General features: G+C 43.4%; 1 protein-coding gene across 2 annotated transcripts in view; it reads left to right on the top strand.

Moving 5' to 3' along the window:
- The first annotated feature begins 6,486 nt into the window (after positions 1-6,486).
- Positions 6,487-15,188, top strand: part of Naa20 (N-alpha-acetyltransferase 20, NatB catalytic subunit) — a 14,859-nt gene continuing 6,157 nt past the window's right edge. Inside the window, exons 1-3 of one of the 2 annotated variants that reach the window (XM_021662278.2) lie at positions 6,487-6,615; positions 11,755-11,779; positions 14,567-14,657. In XM_021662278.2, coding sequence (XP_021517953.1) covers positions 6,563-6,615; positions 11,755-11,779; positions 14,567-14,657 — 169 coding nt within the window. In that variant the 5' untranslated portion in view covers positions 6,487-6,562. Of the gene's footprint in view, positions 6,616-11,754; positions 11,780-14,566; positions 14,688-15,188 lie in introns of both variants that reach the window. The other variant, XM_021662277.2, reaches the window with a different exon arrangement.

The raw sequence follows: 15,188 nt of genomic DNA, 5'->3' as shown, positions 1-15,188 counted from the left end.
AGGACTATAAACGCGAGTAGGTGTGAGATGTTTCTCTTGGGTCAGGCTATTCCACTACCACCCGCAACGGAATTTTTCTGTATTCTGCTGGGAGTCGGAGGAGCCATGGGTCTAGCTGTCAGCATTGCGGAATGTAGCAGGGTTTCCATCCTTCAGATGCCCGCTTCCAGGGGAGCCTCTTTATCCTTCCTGGCAGGCGCGCTGGCTGGCAGCAGCTGGACGGGGTCAGGACATAGCTCCACATTTCCATCTGCAGCAGCCTCTCAGGCTGCTTCAGTTTCAGAAACCTCTACTCAGGCACCACAGAAAAGAATCTGAGAACAAGCCAATGTGAAGGAGGCGTGGAGTTCTTTAGCCCGTTTCAGGGGCTGAAGAGCTAGCCCCTGAGTTAAGAGCGCTCCCTGCTCTTGCAGAGGCCCCAGGTTCTCTTCCCAGCACCCACATGGTGGCTCACAACCTCCTGTTGTTCCGGTTCCAAGGGATCCGAAGCATGCGCATGAATGTGGCGCCTTCACTCACGCAGGCACACACACACACACACACACACACAAGTAAATAAGGAAAAAGAAATTAGGTGTTTTTTCAAGGGGGGCCCAGCAGAAGCTGAAGAGATGGCTCAGTGGTTAAAAGCTCTGGCTGCTCTTCCAGAGAACCCAGGTTCAATTCCTAGCACCCGCATAGTGGCTCGCAGCCATCTGTAAATTCAGCCCCAGAGGACTTGACACCATGTATGGCCTCTGAGGGCAGTGCTTGCATGTGGGCCACAGATAGACATGTAGGCAAACCGCCCATATGTATGAAGTGAAGGGGGGGGCATTGGCCTATATTTAAGCACTGGGTTTAATAAAGAGACAGGTGCTCAGGGAAAGAGTAGTGCATATCCCAGCATAGGTGTAGGTGTGCGTCTCCAAGAGTCAATTTTAAGTGTCTTGAAAGCCTCTGAAGTTACATATCAAAGCATTTTTTTAGGGACCATCATTCCCCCGGCCACCTGCTGTTATGAGATTATAGGTGTTCCTTATTTCCTTGAATAGGATTACTATCTGATTCAATAAGACCATGAGTCATAAAGGTTGCACAATCGAGTTAAGACATCTTTCACTGGAAATGAAATTTATGATCTTGTTTATGAGTTTACTAGAAAATTGTACATTTACAGGTGGGCAGAGAAAGGCCATACTTGGTCATATATGCTTAGGTGTTAAGAATGGTTCAGGACAGCTGTGGTGAGATTTGCTGAAGGAGGCAAAGGCAGGAGGATCATGAGTTTGAGACCAGACAGGGATACACATGTTTTTTGTTTTGTTTTGTTTTTGTTTGTTTGCTTTTTTGTTTTTCCATCACTTGGGAGGCAGAGGCAGAGGCAGAGGCAGAGGCAGAGGCAGAGGCAGAGGCAGAGGCAGAGGCAGAGGCAGAGGCAGAGGCAGAGGCAGAGGCAGAGGCAGAGGCAGAGGCAGAGGCAGAGGCAGAGGCAGAGGCAGAGGCAGAGGCAGAGGCAGGCAGATCTTTGAGTTTGAGACCAGCCTGCTCTATAGAATAAGTTCCAGGACAACCAGGGCTACACAGAGCAACCCTGTCTCAAGCACCAAACAAACAAACAAAAAGTACATTGCTCCTTCAACATTTTATTTGAACTGTTTCTGTACAGATAGTACCTAGGCAACCTTCACAGCACATCTTCTGAACTCCAAGTTGGTAAGGCATTTCATCTTTTCATCTAGATTCCAAAGCGAGGAATTCCAATCTTCCTTTAACTTTCCTTCTTTTTCCATTCTTCTTCCTGAATACTTGGGCACAACCTCTTGGTCTTTCCAAGAAGTTAGGGTCTCACTTCCTCCTGCTGCATCCCTCATATTCTGAATAGGAAATGCACTGCTTTTTTTCTTGTTGGCTTTTTCTCATGCAATTAACCATTGCTTTCTTCTGTCTGGTAAGTTTTCTGGAATGCAAAATTTTGTTTTGGGGGCTAGAGAGATGGCTCAGCAGGTAAGAGTACTGTCTGTTCTTCCGAAGTTCAGTTCCCAGCAACCACATGGTGGCTCATAACCACCTATCATGAGATCTGGTGCCCTCTTCTGGTTTGTAAGCATACATGAAGGCAGAGTATTATATAAATAAGAAATAAATACATCTTTAACAAAATAAACAAACAACCAAAAATTTGTTACCAGTTCTTACTGACTCTTGGTTTCTTCTCCAACCTCTTTGTCCAAAAGGGTTAGGACCTTTTAAGTTCCATTCTATCTAAAAATTTTAACTATCATGTATGTGCCAGGCATGGTGATACATGCCTCTGATTCCAGTACTCAGCAGGCAGGGCAGGTAGATCTCTGTGAGCCCGAGGCCAGCTTGGTCTGCATAGCAAGGCTCCAAGGCAGCCAGAGCTACACAATAGAGAGACCATATCTCAAACAAACACACACACAGTGGGTGGGGATCAGAGGGCAACTTGGAGGAGTTGGTTCTCTTTATCATGTTTGGTCCCAGGGATAAATCCCAGGCAGACAAGCTTGGAGTCATCTCCTTTACCAGGTAATCCATTTAGGATTTCTTTATTTTGGTACTTTCAGGGATTAAACCTAGGACTTCATGTGCGCAGGCTCTTTACCACTAAATTGGTTTTAAGCCCTTTAAAAACATCTGCTTTATTTTGATGTTAGTAAGATAAAGTAGGGAATAGATCTATCCAGCCTTACTTTTTTAACTGAGAGCTGTAGTCAGGTTTAATTTCAATGGTGAATGCATTTATGCATTCTAGTTAACAAAACTGAAAAGAGGTATTGACAGGCAGGGTCAGCGCTTCCATCTGTCCAGTTATCATTGATAAAAAATAAATTTTAAGTAGAGATACGTACCCACACAGGTTGTTTGATTGTCAAGCCTGTTGCCTAGGACATTTCAATATGTATATTTACCATGAGCATTGTGTTTCCCACAACCTGGAGACACAGGAGCAGGACAGTAACAGATGGGGCATAAAACACTGGCTTGTTTTAAATGTGGCCTATTGCAATGATGGATGTGAATCTGGGTCATCACCATTTACAGAGAGCACATGGTGTGTTATTTCAATGAGCAGGAAAATGTTTTGTGATTAAATGTGGTTAAAAAGCTTGTAGTTTCCAACTAAGCAGTAAAAGGAATTACTCACTGTAAACGAATAAATCAAAAGTTCTCTGGATGATGGTGAAGGCAAGGAAAATGTGCAGCTGTGGTAGAAACTGTTTTCCTGGGTGGTGAAAATAAAACCAAATGCACTGAGCTGGAGTTCAATAAAGCATGTCCTAGAATTACAAAGGACTGTGGGGTTCTCGGGGAGTTTCAGGCAGTTCATGTGTGTAAGCAAATTCATTGAAATGACTGTAAGCTTCAGGGGCAACTTTTAGGCACTCCAGATTTCTGTGAGCTTGGGAATCTCTTCAGTTTTAAGTTTGTTTGGGGGGCTGGAGAGGTGGCTCAGAGGTTAAGAGCACTGTTCTTCTGTTCTTCTGAAGGTCCTGACTTCAATTCCCAGCAACCACATGTTGGCTCACAACCATCAATAGTAAGATCTGTTGCTCTCTTCTGGCATGCAGGTGTACATTCAGGCAGAACACTGTGAATATGATAAATAAACCACATCTTTAAGTTTGTTTTTGTTTGTTTGTTTGTTTGAGGTGGGAACAGCTGGCCTGGAACTCACAGAGATCCACCTGCCTTTGCCTCCTGAGTTCTAGGATTAAAGGTGTGGGCCATCATACCTGTTGGTTTTTATTTTATTTTATTTTATTTTATTTTATTTTATTTTATTTTATTTTTTAAGATGTGGTCTCAAATAACTCAGGAGGGCTTTATACTCCTTATGTAGCAGAGGGACCTTGAACTGATTCTTCTGCCTCAACTTCCCAAATGCTGGAACAGTAGGCATTTACTACCACACCCAACTTTTCTTCAGCTTTAATTCAGTTCTTTCTTCTTATGTTAAATTTAAGGACTGTTAATATTTTACTTAATATTAACATATATAATCTAGAACAGTAATCCCAAGTCATCTTTTAAGTAAATCCTTCTCTACTCCCCATAAGCTAGGCAAAGAAGTATCTGGTGATCCAAAGGTTAAACACTGTTTATTTCTGGGTGGTAGAAATTTGAGTCATTGTTACTTTCCTGTCTGTACATTTCCACAAGTCTACAATATGTTAATGTGCACATAATCCGTTTTTATTAAAATAAGACAGGCTTGAAAACTTAAGTAGACCTCAGCTGTATTTTTAAAAATGCAGAGGACAAGCATGGAGGCTTTTCTGTTTGGAGCACAGTGAGAGAAGGGAGGCAGCTTGCGAGGTTGCCTTCTGTTACCGGAAGCTCACAGGAGAGCTTAGAGATACATCAATGCCCCAGCAGCAAATTTCCTACCTTTCGTCTGTAGTTGAGGGTTTTTGCTCTCTTACAATCTACATTCACAGTTTCAATTCTTAAACACCCAAAGTACTTCCTGTCATTGGTTTTCCTTGATAAACACTTCTATGGCATTGAAAAGGTGGCAGGGACTGTTTTAAACACCAGGGTCCTCTGAACAACCCCTCAAGGGGATTCTATGACCCCACACCTTCCGTGGGTCCAGATTTGGAGGCATAAAGAGAAATGACTTAGTCTGTAATTGAATACCTCATAGCGTGACATGACAGTAGCTTCCCTCTAATATGTAATGGACTTTTCTTTCAGTTGTTCAACTGCTACTCACTGGGTGTGTGCTGGGCCCCTTCAGATGTTAACTGATTGAAGGTGCTCAGCAACAAGATTGGTAACAGCTTGGACTCTTCTCTGTGTTACTGTGGCCGGCCACGTGTTGCTATTGCTGTATAGCTAGTGGGTGGTGCTTGTTTGTGACTCAGAATCTCTTCCCCCCTCTCTTTCCAGTCTCACTATGTTCCCAGATGCCCTCCACCTTCCAGGAGCTGTATTTCATGCCCATCTCTCATGGGTTGCAAATTAGTAGCTCACAGTGTCTTGTACTTGCATGGATCAACTTCTGCTTCTGGGCTAAACTCACGTCGTTTCTTTTTAAATTAAGCTAAATTTTTATTATACTTAAAGTACTTATAAACCTGATGATTATAGTGCTTATAAATCAGAACCAGAAGAAAATTATGAATACTACCTAAACTTCACAACCAACTAAATTCAAATCATCATTAGATCACGTCAGAAAGAAGTGACAAAATATTTCGGAATGACCAATTACAACAAAATGAAATACTGGACACCCTAAGTAGTAAGCTCTTCTGGTTTTCATTTTTATTATCTTCCACTTGTTTTTACAAATCTGTGAGATGTAGAAAGTTGATACTGATGAAAATGATTCTTGACCCATAAGAATATGAATGTACCGTGTCCTGTCCAGTGGCGATTGGTCACTGCCCTGTAACACTGACCAGTTTTACCCCATCTCCATATGCATTTCAGCAGTTTTGAGTACACTGACCATTAATTTACTTCTTTCTTATTGATTGTTTGATACAGGGTCTTTCTATTCAGCCCAGGCTGGCCTGGAAGTCAAAATTCTCCATCTCTCTCAGTCCTGGGATCACCTTTCAACATGACTGGGTATTTACTTATATTTTTCTTTGTATAATGATATATCTATTTATGAAAAAGTACTTTTGCTTACATTCATTGGATTAAAATATTTATATTCTTGGAATTTTTATACACATATGCAATGAAATATGAGCATATATATCTCCATCTCCTTCCTTCAAATTCATTTTCTGCTTGTCTCTGTCTACCTAGTGCATGAGGCACCATTCCTGGCTTGATCTGCTCTTTAATCACATGTTAATAAAATCAGTATTGAAAAGAAATAATTCTAATCATTTTTCTCTCAGATTAAAATATACTGCAAACACACACACCAGATTTTAAAGTCTTCGTACCAAAATAAGTTATTCCAGCCGGGCACACTGGCACACACTGTAATCCCAGCACTTAGGGAGGCAGAGGCAGGCAGATCTCTGTGAGTTCGAGGCCAGCCTGGTCTACAAAGTGAGTCCAGGACAACCAAGGCTACACAGAGAAATCCTGTCTCAAAGAAACCATAAAAACAAACAAAACAAAACAAAAAGATAAAAAAGATAGACTAGCCCTTTTTTTCTTGGCATAGACAAAACGTTGGAATGATATTTTAGGTAGACTGGGTATTTTAAAATAAATTTAATGTGTTTGTTTGCTTTTTAATGTGGTGCTCGAGAGAAGGGGCCCTGAGGCATCCGTTTAGGGACCACTTCCTGGCTCACCCTGTGAAACAACCTTATGAATTTGAAGCACGCGTTTACGATTTGGCTTCGTGACCCAGGCTTCTTCCTCCTGGCTACTCTGCCTACTTTCTGGGAGGGGTCTGCAGGAGCTCGGAGGTGATTGCTGATTCCTGCCGCCAGAGAGAGCTGCGACGCTACCTCGTTGCCCAGCAACCTCTGGTCCGGAAGTAGTTCTTTGTCCCGCCCCGTGGCGGCCGCGCGCGATCACTTCCGGTAGTGCGGGCTCTGGGTCGCGCCGAGCGGGCTTGGAGCCTGGGAGCGGCGCGATGACCACGCTCCGGGCCTTCACCTGCGACGACCTCTTCCGCTTCAACAACATGTGAGTGCGGCGCGGCCAGCCGCTCCCTTCGCTGCGCGGGCCGGGGTCAGCCTCGCGGGGCCGAGGGCCGGGTGGGCGCTGCGCGGGCGCGCTGGCCGGTGACCTTGGCCGAGGCGCGGCGCTCGGGGTGCGCCGGGGAGACGCAGCGCTGGGCTGGACGCGGGGCGCCCGCTCCCTGACGCCGGCTCGCCGGGGAGGGTGGGCCGCGAACGGGCGCGTTAAATTGTATCCCAGCGAAGTAACCTTGCCTTGCTCCGGGCCTCCCAGCGGTTTGTGCTTGGTAGTTACTGTAGCTGAGCGCCCCAAAGCAGGCTGCCTTTTTTGATGTTGGTGGTTTGTTTTTTGTTGAAGACAGGGTGTCACTTTGTATTTCAGCCTTCCAGGAACTATGTAGACCAGGATGGCCTAAAACTCACAGACAGGTCTTCCTCTTTTTCTAGTGCGGGGATTAAAGGCGTGCCACCACCACACCCAGCTAGACTACATTTTTTTTTTTTTGGTAGGAGGTCCACTGTACCCCGGAACCCCTGGTGTGGTGTAGTTTCTTTTCAGTCCAAGTCTAAAAGATCTGCGATTTGTAGTTATCTCCCACTCACTTTTTTTTTTTAAGTTTGGAAATTTATGACCATTTAAAAGGTTAAGCATTGCACCATGAACTCTGTAGACACATCACCGCGATTATTTTCTTGACATACATTTTATCACACTTATTTTACATAGGACGGGGTAGTGAGGACGACGACTAGGCGGTTCCGGTATCAGAAGGGATAAAACTGGCACAAGATAACTTTGGACATTTCAAAGAGGAGATGAAGGAAATATAGTGAGGAGGAAGTTCAGGGGAAGGGTGCAGGTGAGAAACAGGTGAAGCCAGTTTCAGTTACCACGTTGATAGGTTCAGATGGAGCCTGTGTGATTTCTATTAGGCCCAGCTTATGCTGAATCCTCGTCACATTTAACACCTATGGCTCATGTAATATTAAGCTGTTTACTCTCCATAGATTCTGTCATGTACTCATGTCCTCAGTTTATGGGTGAAGGCATTGCATGCACTCAGAGCCCTGATGTGGGAGCAGGTGGAGACTGGCACTGGTGGTTAAAAATTGGTCCTGTGGAGCTGGAGAGATGGTTCAGTAGTTAAGAGCAGCACTGGCTGCTTTTCCAGGGGACCGGTTCATGCACATGGAGGCTAACAGCTGACTGTATGCAGTACCGTTCCCAGAGGATCTTATGCCTATTTCTGGCTTCAGTGGGCACCAGGCACACATGTGGTGCATAGACATACGTTAATCACCCATACCCATTAAATAAATGGAAAAGTTGATCCTGGCTCACGCAGACTGAGGCTCACTGAGGACCTGTGGCTCACAGGTCCTTTTGGTATCCACAGGAAATTGCTTCTAGAATACACCAGAGTCCAGTGATGTGTGACCCCTTATTACAGTGCTGTAGTGCCAGTAACCCAAGCATATAACCAAGTACTATACTCACCAGTAGATTACCTATATAATACGATGTACATGTTTTATAGATACTTCCAATACTGTTGTTTAGGGAGTGGTGATCGGGAGGTCTGTAAAGATGGCAGACACATGGTGTTTAAAAACGCTTCAGCCTGAATTCTGAGCCAGTGAGTACAAGGTGATTGATTAGAGGCAATAAAAAGGCAGCTAAGCCATCGAGGAGGCGTTGGCAACGGCCTACAGTGATGGGAGCTGCTGTAGCGATGATACAGTGCCTGAAGCTTTAGGAATAGACAGGCAAGTTTCAAATGAAGCTTGAGGAAGAAATAATGGTTTAATATGGGAATGGATAAAGTAGAAGGAAAATACACACGCACACTTATTAAACATTAGGTCTCCGTCACCTGGCTTGGTAGTGCCTCTCTTGTTAATGCCAATAAAGGAGCCCACTTTCTCATTTTGTTAGTGGGCCATGTTAGGAAAGAGTGAGTCACCAGGCTAGGTGGTGGTATAGGGATCGAAAGAAGCAACCAGTGCTGGAGACAGCTGTGAACAGAATAGAAATCAGTTGGTGTCTATGGAATTTATATCTCAGAGAACAGGTCGGTGTGATATATAGAGACGATAAGAGGTAAATATACATATAGCTGTACAAGAAGCAGGGGACAGAAACTGAAGTGAGAAAGGGGTACAGCTTTGGGTAGGGCACTCGGGAAGACGACCCTGAAGAAGAATCGTGGGTACTTGGGGTAGAGAGGTGATGTTTGCTTATCTGGATAGGATGTAGTAGCCTATGCAGTGAGAGTCTAAGTGCCAAAGCTAAGGAGATGAGCCTGAGAGATCCCAGGCCTGGGTCTCGGAGACTTCTCTGACAAGTGCATTGAGAAGCCCAGTGGCTGTAAAGATTGGACTTTAAGGATCAACCTTCTGAAGATAGTGACAGGTGGCCCGGAAGCTAGGTGACATCAGTGATGGAATGAGTGTTTTCAAAACAAATAACCCTACAATATTCCGTCAGAGTGCCAAGTGCTACAGTAAATTAAACTGATAGATCAAACTGAGGTGGGAGGAAAAGAGATGGGATTCCAGAAGCTAACTAACCCGAGGACTCCAGGCAGGAGTTGGGAACTATCAGGAGATGGTGATGGCTAAGTGTGTGCTGAATTTACACACTCCTTTTGGGAGAGAAAGAACTGGAAGGTATAAATACAGGAGAGAAAGAATTGTAAGAGAATTGTCCTCTGTGGTGAGAAGAGGGGCCCTGCTAGCCTTGTACTGACAGAAGAGCAAGCAGCATCTGGGTGCAGAGGCTTTTGGGTGGGCAAGGTCAGCTGAAGGCCTTGGGTAAAGTGTTCTTATTGCATCTTCGTGTGTGTAAGGAGGTAGAGGAAGGGTGGCCTGTTGGAGAGGTGAGCTGAGCCAAAGATGTAAAGCAGTTGAGCAGTAAAGGGTGAGGACTCTGCAGGCAGGACCACAGCACAGAGGCCTCAGGATTGATTCGTGACTCAGAGATCAAAGCTGTTCTCACAGTGCCAACAGGGTGCTTTTGCCTACAAGCAGGTGTGCAGTCTCTCAATAATAAGCATGTGACACTGAAAAACTACAACGCCACTGTCACTAGGTTTTTGCTTATATTACTATATTTCTTGGTAAAATTATTCATGTCAACATGTAATTACTTATTTTTAAGTGAATAAGTTAAAATTGAAAATATTTATATAGCTGTGCATCTTAAGGTTTCTATTGCTGTCATAAAACATTGGTCAGAATATTCTGGGTCAGAGTCCACTGAGGCAACCCAAGGCAGGAACCTGTAGGCAGGAAGTGAAGTGTGGAACTCATGGAGAAGTGCTGTTGCTGGCTTCTTTCCCCTGGCTTACAGTTTGCTTTCTTATACACCCAAGGATTACCTGCCCAGGGGTACACCACCCACAGTGGCTCACATCAACCACTGAGTGATCCAGAAAAATGCCTCATGTTTTCTATTGGGAGGCTTTTCCTCAATTGACATTACCTCTTCCCAGTTGCCTAGGTTTGTAGTGACAAAAACCAGCCTGTACACAATATAAATAAATGTTTGTTTGTCTTCAGTGTAAGGTGGGGTTTTGTATGGATTAAACACAAAGCTCCCACATTAGTGTTGCATTAAGGAAAGATTAAAAACACTTCCTCTTGGTGACATTTAAGCAAGAGCAAATCCAGAATTCTGTTTTCTGTTCATGCTCCCTGTGCCCTCTGTCCTGATTGTTGCATGAGCTTTCATCTCTGCCTGCCTGAAGGCTGTCTTTTGAATCTGCCTCTGTGTTCTGTTTCTGTCCCTCACAAAGAGCTCCACTCAGTCTTTATTGAACAGCACAGAAAGCATCACATGGTTATAAAAAGGGATACTTTACAGAAATCCGTAACAGTTTTACAAGGGATTCAGTTTCTGGGTCCAGCTAATCCCAACTGATCAAACAGCATCACATACATCATTACCTATCAAGCAATATCCAAACACTGTGTTTATGAAAGATATTCATTTTAGAAGATTGCTTTCAACCTCTGTATTTGCTGTTTTCTGCAAGTGACACACATGCATTGTTCTGGGTCATGGAACATGGGAGAGTATGTAACTTAGGGTTACAGTTATGTATCAGGTTCTAAAAGTTGATTACATGGGAAATCCGAGGCAAGTAAAGTTGACTGCTACATTGCTCTTAAAGGCAGATTAAACAGGCTGAGAACACAGTAGGTTAACAGACTTAAGTGATTTCAAGGTATATTAGCAACTCTAGCTATGAGGTCCAGCAAAAGTTCAGGTCTCACGATATAAGAGGTATTTCCATAATAGTACATCGCCACAGGTTTTGAAACCTGAAGGGTTGAGAACTACTGGATTAGAGCAATGTTGTATGGCCGCCTGACATCCTTCAGAGTCTCAAAGATTGACAAGAGAGGGAAACAGCTAAAAAATGGCTGGTTTGAGCCTGTCAAAAGACTGAGTAGGGAAGTGAAGGGTGAGATGATTGCAGATGGTTTTCAAGAATGCTGAATTTGGGGTTGTGTGATGGGACATGTTGGGGAGTTCCCCACGCTACCAAGGTTTGACAGGATGGTAGCACGTTGGAGGTACAGTGAATTCAGGTAAAAGCACATGGGGTCCATAATTATGGATTTGTAGTAGGAAGAGAAAAAGTGGAGGTGGGGAGGACTCACATCCACTTTGAGAAGGGGAAATTGTAATGGAAGGCCAGGGATACCCAGGGATGGTGCAGTGGGGAGCAGGTGAGTTGGCTATGTGTATGAGACAGTCTGCAAAGGTGCAAGAGTTGGATGGAGTTGGCTATAATTCGGCTTGTAAAGTTGCAGTTAAATGAAAAAGTACAGGTCCCTTTATTGGTGTTCATGTGACCACTGGGTCATTTAAACCATCTTCTGTAGTCCTCAGGTTGGTTTTTTTTTTTTTTTTTTTTTTTGTTAGCTGTTTTTCTGTGTAGCACTGGCTGTCCTGGAACTTGCTTTGTAGACCAGGCAGGCTGGCCTTCCTCAGCCACTGGAGTGCTGGGATTAAAGGTGTGCATGCACTACCATGCCCAGCCAACATTTTGTTTTGATTGACATAATCATTTGTTTTCAAAAGCTTAATAAATTGGGTTCCAGAATTCTTACTCTTGCCATTTCTTGTTTCTTTCAGTAACTTGGATCCACTTACAGAAACTGTATCCTTTTTTCAGAAAAAAAAAAAAAAAAAAAGAGTAAAACTGAGAATTATGAAGAAAAAGAAAATTGGAGAAACAAGAAAAAGCAGATGAGTACTGAAAAACGTGTAAAACACGTAGGTTTTGTATAGCATAAATAACATTGAAAGCAATTACAAAGCTGAGAGTGAATGTGGTCTGAGGCTTGCCCACCCACAGTAAGCCTGGCTGCACACAGACAACAGCAACAGCACAGTGGTTCAGGGCCTGTCTCCCTCTGCTGTGAATCACATCTAGAGGGGACAGTAGCTCCGGAAATGCTCATGTCGTCTCCAGTAGCCCTGTTCAGGAGAGCCCAGGTCTTTTTGGTCTGGATGGCTTCCAGAACACGTCTTCATATCTGTTTCTGGCTGTGCAGCCAACAGAGGGGAGGATGGTTTCAGGAAACACTCTAAGCCCTTCTCTCTCACTGTGCAGGACCTGCCTCCTGCCTTGTCACTGAAGTAAGTAAAGGATTTTAGTAATAGCAGATTCTATCATCTCCGTAGAAAATGGGCAAAAATGTGTTAGGTTAGGGTATTCCTGATTATGCTGCAGTAACAGCAGATCAGGGGCTTAAGACACAAAGAGGATTTCTAGACCAAATTCTACTGACTAGTGCTGGTAGGTTGAGGTGATAGCTTGTAGTCAAGAGGGCAGAGGCTATATGAATAGGGCAGTCTCACCAGTCAGAAGACATGCAAACTAAAACTATCTGAGAACCCTGCTTCACTCGTCAGATCATCCAGTACAGCTTAGTGCTGCTGCTGGTGAAGGACATCTGGCACAATCTTTTGGAAAGCATTTTAGGCCTGTACTCGGTAATGCCATTTCCTGAACGTTGAAAATAAGAATCAGCACGTGGTTTCCTTCAGGGTTTGGCAAATGTAAGAGGCATGGACTTTGCAAACCTGGCTCACCACTCATTTCTTAATTTTTCTTTTTTTTTAAAACTGGGATACAGCCATGTTAGTTGATCTGCATAATGTCTGTGGAGTTTAGATAGATACGACAGATTGTTAGTCCCTAATACCTCACATCTTATTGTCCATTAACAAAAACATGGCATCACAAAAATTATTTCAAGAGAATTACAAAAATTTGGAATGTCATTTACCAATTTACCAAGGAAATGGTAAATAAATTAAGCTATCTTCATCAAGACAATAAAGGTTCTAAAGGATTTTTAGAAATTAGAAATGACTCAGATGTCTCCTGGGAGACAGATAAGGTGTTTAAATTGTGTCATGAAGCAAGGGAATGCCGCACAGCAAGAAAAACTAACAAGTATCAAGAGGCCACATCAAGAACAGTGGAGTAGAGAAAGGAAAAAGCTCTCAAAGTGCAGATTTGTAGATCTGGGGTTTTGAAGAATTTTGTATCACAGAAATTTTCACTGTATAGTAAGGGAAAATAGACTGCAAATCACCCTATACTTTGAATGTATAAACCCTAGGGTTTATTTAGGGAGTGGGGATTTCGAGGGGTGGTCTCTGGGTTCCTCCATTAGGCAGGAGAGAGATGGTTGTAGTATCAGTTGATGGATTCCAGGGAAGGCCAGCTGGCCTGCCTTGTTGAGTTCTGGAAGTTTTTCAGAGGCAAGTTTGAAGACTAACACAAGTGAGGTTTTCTTGGGAACTTTTAGTAGAAAGTGTATATTTACTATTACTGTTTAGTAATAGTGTCTTATGTAATTACACCAGAAAGCTTACAGTAAAGTGAAACAAACATGGCAGTGAATCATGGCAGTAAGGATACTCCAGGGTTAAAGAGTAATCATTTACTCTTTCCGAGAAACAGGTCTCATCTTGTGTCCGGCTTGAACTACAGTTGGTTCTGCCTTCTGCTGGAATGTTGGGGTTACAGGCACATGTCAGGCCAGGCAGGCATTTCCTCTGAACCTAGATGATTCCTGAACACATGGAATAGTTGTATAGCTGCAGTCAAAGTAGAAACTAGCCATTGACTTTCCAGTGCACGTCAGGAAATACGAATATACAGGGCAGCTATGTGCCAAGCCGTTAACTGAGTAAATCTGAGAATCTGAATTTCCAGCTGCAGAGTAATAGACCATAAACAAGAAGTCATCTCAGATAATAAATGGCACACATAGCCCTAGTACAATCTGATCAGAATGAAGGCAGACTCTAAGAGCGTCTGCTTTCTACTAGATGGTACCATACCCGTTCTACGTCCGAGGTGAGATGCCTAGGCAATTTATTTAAAATTGATGTAAATATTCCATGTAGTGGTATGATTATAAGAAATTACAGTGTATTCAGTGATAGTGCTTTTCTTTTGCATGTCTGTGTGAAGAGGGCTAGAGGTTGGTGTCACTTGTCTTCCTTAATCCCTCCCCACTTTATTTACATCTTCCCCCAAGTGCTGGGATTACACACAGGCCGCGGGGCCCATCCAGCTTTCATGTGGGTGATAGGTATCTGAGCTTCAGTCTTCAGCTGGCAGCACCTTATCCAACAAGCCACCTCTCCAGCCTGAAAGCAGTTTTTGTTTTGTCACTGGATATTGGATATAGCCCTGGCTGTCGTGGAACTCACGTAAGCCAGGCTAACCTGAAACTCAGATCAGGATGCTTCCCTCTACCTCTGAAGTGCTGGGATTAAAGGCATGCACCACCATGCCTGGCTATTTGATAGTGTTCTTCTAAGTGAACCCCATACCCCATCCCTGAACACACACACACTGAAATATTCTGTAACAAGGAACCTTTGGCTGCTTATTACTTCTCGTATTCCTTAACAGGTCTAGTATGGGATACCTTTCTACTTACAGTACCTTGCCCACTGGCCAGAGTATTTCATCGTTGCGGAGGCACCCGGTGGAGAACTAATGGGTTATAGTAAGTACAGTACCACTAGTACTTTTTTGGGTGAGTAAAGACTTTAATGCAGGCTTCAGTCTGCTTTACTCTAGAATTTGATGTACACCATGAAGGATAGAATTTTATTTTCAGATCACTTCACCTCATCTCCATGTGTCCAGCCTTGTGCTAGGCCAAGAGATATAGCAGTGAACCTAACAGACATGAATGCAGTCTTTTTTGATCTTTAATTTCATTTATTAGATTTCTGTATGGTTTGCTCAGTATTTAGAGCAGTGATTAAAGCATATGTATTTAACAATTGTAAACAAAAACCTGAGCTGTGAATTGCTGCAATTACACTGTAAATGTAATTTCAGTTGTAGCTATTTGAAAAAAAAAAATCCTAAGTCTATTTCAAATGTAGCTTATTTGAACAAAAAATATCTTTAAATCTTTGTTTTTGGTTTTTATTATTATTATTTTTTTGAGACAGGGTTTCTCTGTGTAGCCTTGGCTGACCTAAACTCACTTTACTTTGTAGTCCAGGCTGACCTTGGAACTCACAAG

The sequence above is a fragment of the Meriones unguiculatus genome, chromosome 4, assembly GCF_030254825.1.
Source record: "Meriones unguiculatus strain TT.TT164.6M chromosome 4, Bangor_MerUng_6.1, whole genome shotgun sequence".
Lineage (NCBI taxonomy): Eukaryota > Metazoa > Chordata > Mammalia > Rodentia > Muridae > Meriones > Meriones unguiculatus.
This window is presented reverse-complemented; position numbering and strand designations above follow the sequence as displayed.